At 43.1% G+C, this 4,857-nt stretch overlaps 1 protein-coding gene across 1 annotated transcript; it reads right to left on the reverse strand.

Annotated features, from left to right (window-relative positions):
- Window positions 1-1,223: 1,223 nt before the first annotated feature.
- Window positions 1,224-4,579, reverse strand: LOC101566968 (importin-5). Its single transcript, XM_004634365.2, has one exon. It carries the CDS (start codon window positions 4,562-4,564, stop codon window positions 1,271-1,273), a length of 3,294 nt encoding a protein of 1,097 aa, XP_004634422.1. The 5' UTR covers window positions 4,565-4,579; the 3' UTR covers window positions 1,224-1,270.
- Between the last annotated feature and the right edge of the window lie 278 nt (window positions 4,580-4,857).

A 4,857-nucleotide genomic window follows, 5' to 3' on the forward strand; every position in this document is an offset into this window, starting at 1 on the left:
ATAATTTAAATGATTAATTAAATATTTTAATTTAAATATATATTAAATATATAATAAATATTGAATATATATTATACATATTAAATTAAAAATATATATTAACAGAGGTTTTATAAAGAAGTTACAAAGCAGAGTTTAAAAGTCTAACTTATTCCCCACAGAGGCTGAGATTGAATGAGACAACTGGCAGTGTAGTGTGGAACAAATACCCTGGTCTGTGAGTACTCCCCACAAAGCGGCCCACCACCAGTAGCTTTTAAATCTTTCATTTTTTAGAAGAAAAAAGTTTAATATTTTATGTGAAGATTTTGTTACTTAGATTTTATTTCATAGTGCTAAAACCGAAATTATTTTGAGCAGCATTGATTATATATTTTTAATCTTTTACATTGTACCAACCACAAAACACAGCTTAGTGTCATTTTCTAGGAATGGCCTTGTGAAGATCAGTTTCCTATCTAGTGAAGCGATCTTGTGTCCAGGTTGTCTTACGTCAGCACACTGTCAGTCAGGGATCACTGAGGAGTCAGATTAATGACCTCAGACCCTCAGAAGTCTCTGTCTTCTTTAGAGTCCACCCCCATTAGTGCCCCCCAGAGACCAAGTTTTTAACAAGGATGTCTGAGTTACATTCAGCATGAAAACCATGAAAGTATGCATCAAAATGAATTAAAAATCAGAGTCTCAAGTAAGAGTTCTCATCCTCTCATACTCATCTTAGTGTTATTTACAAGTCAAGAAAGAGATGACAAATGAATGGGAAGACAATGTGTTACAAATCTACAGCAAATGTTGGTAAGCTTTTAAGAAGGACACTGTATGTTTTGCAGCGATCTAGATGAAGCTAGAGGACATAATACCCCATGACGTCTCTCAACTATCCAATTCAGAGAATAGCATGGTGTGCCCAGGGCTGATGCAGGGCTAGTGTCTGCAGGGAGCTGTTGGTTAGTGGTGCAAAGTTTCATTTATGTGAGGTGAGTAAGTCCCGGAAATCTGTACAACACAGAAGCTGTCATTAACAATATGGTATTGTGTATTTCAAAATACAAGAGGACAGATCTTAATGAAGTGATCTTAGCAACAACAAAGAAACTAAACTGTTTTGAGGTGATGCATATGTTTAGAACCTAATTATGGTGATGGTTTAGTTAGTAGATATATGCATGTCCAAACTCATCAAAATATATGCATGAAATAGATATAATTTTTTTTTTAAAGGGTAAACATTTATTTGGAGTTAGTTTTCTGGTGGGTGATATTAAGGCCTTCAAGCAGAGTTCAGGAGCTCATGTATGGCCGCCCACTGCTCGGGACTGAGCTGAGAGAGGCATTCAGTCCACAGTCGTCCAGAAGTCTGTACCTGGCGAACGACATTAGCCAAACGTTTGGCACATGGGTCTTCATGTTTAATGGCCTCATGCATTTCTCCTTCTGCAATTATACTGAATATTTTGGGCAGATTGGTATTGTTTGGGCCAAGAACAATTGGGTGATTGCTTTCAATCAGGTCACAGAGATAGCTAAAAGTCTGAACTGCTTCTTCTTTGTCTTCGTGGAGCGGAAGCCACGACAGCCAGTGCGGCAGGATCTCCTCCACATTTATGCAGTCAGGCTTGAACTTCATGATTTTCCCTACTGCTGAGATGCAGTTCTCCATAGCATTGACGTTTTCTTTGGTCTTAGAATCTCCAGACTGAATAACTCTAACAAGCAGTGGAAGAGCTTCTGTACAGAAGGGGTGGTAGTTGTCGCCGCCAAACTGCGCCATGATTCCCAGGCCGTATGCAGCTGCCTGCCTGACCTCTGGGCTGTTGTCACACACGTACTGGAGCATGGACCTTAAGAAGTACTCTGCATACTTAAATGAGGCTGGACTACAGTGCTCTATGACATCATCGAAGATGCACAGCCCCCACTGTCTGTCCGGCCATGGTCTGTGTGGACAAATTAGGTTGACAATCAAAGGAAGCAGCTGCTCAAACCACGGTAACACTTTTTCCTTGTAGCTGCTGAATATTGAGTGTAAAATATCTGACACTTTGGTCAGTATATAAACATCATTTTCATCCTCATCTTGCAGGGATTCTTCAACCTGCTCATCATAGTCTTCATCTTGTCTTTTCACTTGCCGCAATTCTTGATTTTTAAAATGTTCTTCAAGTTTGGCTTTCAATATACCTCCCAGTTCCTCGAAATGTTCGTTATTAAAGCACCCATCACCCATTACTTCAATGCACTTTGCGAATGAGTGCATGATCTCCGAGAGGACATCCGAGTCTGGTTCCATGCCAATGGCCTTGATCAGTGCATCACACATGAAATGCCACATCTGCGTGAGGTACTCAGGACCCCGGACTCTCGCACACTCCAGGAGAAGAGGCATGGACTCCGCCGCGGCCACTCGGACACCATCATGAAAGTAAAATTTCATTAAAGGGACCATCAGTTTGACGACCTGTTCGGTGTATTCCACAAAACCTTCCTTTAATTCCTTAGCATAGCAAACCAACATCTGACAAGCGGTTGATTTTTCTTCCAGTCCTGCAGTTTTAATACCAAAACTCTGTTGGTCTCCAAGGTTCACAAATTCCCAGCCGTCGTCATCACTCATGTTCTCCATGTCTTGGGTGTCTAAGAGGGCTACTTCTGGCTTGATTGAAGCTGTTTTCATTAAAGGCCCCATAACCACCGGAAGGTACTGCTGAAATTCTTTCCCAAGGATTTTGCACATTCTTGCCCAGGCTGAGATCATGTAAGAGATCTGTGGGTCATCATCCTCCATGTCATTGAAGTCTGTCTGGGTCTTCAGTAACAGCTGCATCATGTCGGACGCGTCCTGCATGAACTTTTCTTTCCCAACTGCCAGACCGATGAGGCTGATACATTCAATAGTCTTTCCTCTCAGAAGCCTGAGCTCCTTCTGAACTGCATTCTCAACAATGTGCTTAAGTGATGGCATAAACAAATCATAGTAGGGGACAAACTTTTCCTCTGCAGTATCTGCAACTGATGCAATGGACGTCACGACTTGTTCCAAAACTAATTTGGTACCTTTCTGAATCAACTCCTGAAGCTTCAGCACCATGATGGAATGCAGATGCTTCATGAAGTTATCCAGGTAGGGGATGAGCAGCGACTTGGGGCAGTCCTCAGTGAAGTTAATGAGAGCGGCGGCAGCATGGGCCTGCACCCGCTGGTTGCCTTGGTCTTCCATGGTCTGCAGCAGGGCTGCAATCACCTTCTCATGAAATTTCTTCTGGAAACGAGGTGCAAAATCGGTAGCCATCTGCCTCACAGCATTGCAGGCCGCATACCTTACTCTTGGATGAGGATCCTGAAGGAAAAGCAAAACAAAATTGACTATCTCATTCAGAATTCCTTCCATTTGCTGGTGGCATCCTTCGCCAATGGCAGATAAGGCCATCAATCCTGCATGCCGGTATTTCCAGTCAGGGTTTTGAAGCATCTGCATGATGTGCTCCTTGATCATTGGCAGGACAAGCTTCCTGCAGAGTGCACAGGCCATGCGGTCTAGAGTGCTCTCCCCAGCCATGGCATTGCTATCAAAATCATCATCTTCTAGTTCATCCGCATTGGCCCAGTCCTCGTCCTCTTCCAGATCAACCATCATTGCTAACATCTGAGGAATGGTCTGCGCCACGATGTTGGTATGCTTTCTTAACATGGCTGCGGCAGTCTCAGAGAGGGTCACGATCACTTCCAGGGCAAGCTGGCGCTGCATGTTGTTAAGGCTGGTGTCTCCACACAACTTGAGACTTAGCTGCAGAGTTGCCTCCAAGTGAGGACGCAAGTACTTTGGAACAGTATCTGCGATTTCAACGAGGGATTTTAGGACCGAATCATCATTCTGGTAGCATGAGTCATTTACAGCCTGTAAGAATCCAGGTAACAAGTCTGAAAAATGTTTGAACAGGGCAACCTTATGCTCATTTGCGAGGATGAACGCGGCTGTGGCTCTCGCAGATAATGTCCTGATCGATGGATGTTCCTGATCTTGCATACACTGAGCTAACATCCTTTTGATGACATCTAAATAGTGCTGCTGTTGGTTTCCAAAAATTCCAGGAAAGTTCCAGAATATGTGAAGCACGGCTTCTCGCAATCCCATGTTTTGAGAGCTGACCAAATCAAAAAGAAACTTCAAACCTTCAGGCCACTGGTTGTTGCCATCCTCATCTGTTAAATTCCTGGCCAGCTCTGCAGCAATGTCACAAATTTTCTTCCTCATGCTGGACTGTGTTTCCATCTGGATAATCACTAGCAGTTCACTCTTGATGGCAGTCTGCACGTCCGAGGGAAGAGCTGGGTAGACTTCATCGAATGCAGAGGACAAAAGGCGCCGGAGGAGAACAGCAGCCATTTGTCTCGCCTCCTCAGCAGCTGTTGTGTTCCTGATGGCTTGTAAGAGGAATGTGATCTTGGACTGGCCTGAGATATTCTCATAGGTTTCCTCTGCCTGTTTCCGGACCACATTGTCGGGGCTGAGCAGGTTCCCCAGGAGCAGGTAGAACTGTTGCTGCTCCGCCGCGGCCGTCACCATTGCGCTAGGCGTGAGAGAGAGCAGATATAATTTTAAAATGTTAATTATCTCTTATTAAACAAAGTTACAAAACCAAATAAATATGTAAATATAGAAGTTTAAGGGTTAAAATGTCTTCTCCTACAGTATAAGTATATCGTAATTCTTCACTGATTGATGAATACTTGGGTTCTTTTGATTTTTCACAATTATCAATACTAACAATGAATATCTTAAAGCTTTGTGGTAATGTACCAGTATCCTGAAACTCTGATTCTAACGGTGATGGTAAGGTTTCTAATGACACATTTATT

The sequence above is a fragment of the Octodon degus genome, unplaced genomic scaffold (assembly GCF_000260255.1).
Source record: "Octodon degus isolate 3935 unplaced genomic scaffold, OctDeg1.0 scaffold00061, whole genome shotgun sequence".
Lineage (NCBI taxonomy): Eukaryota > Metazoa > Chordata > Mammalia > Rodentia > Octodontidae > Octodon > Octodon degus.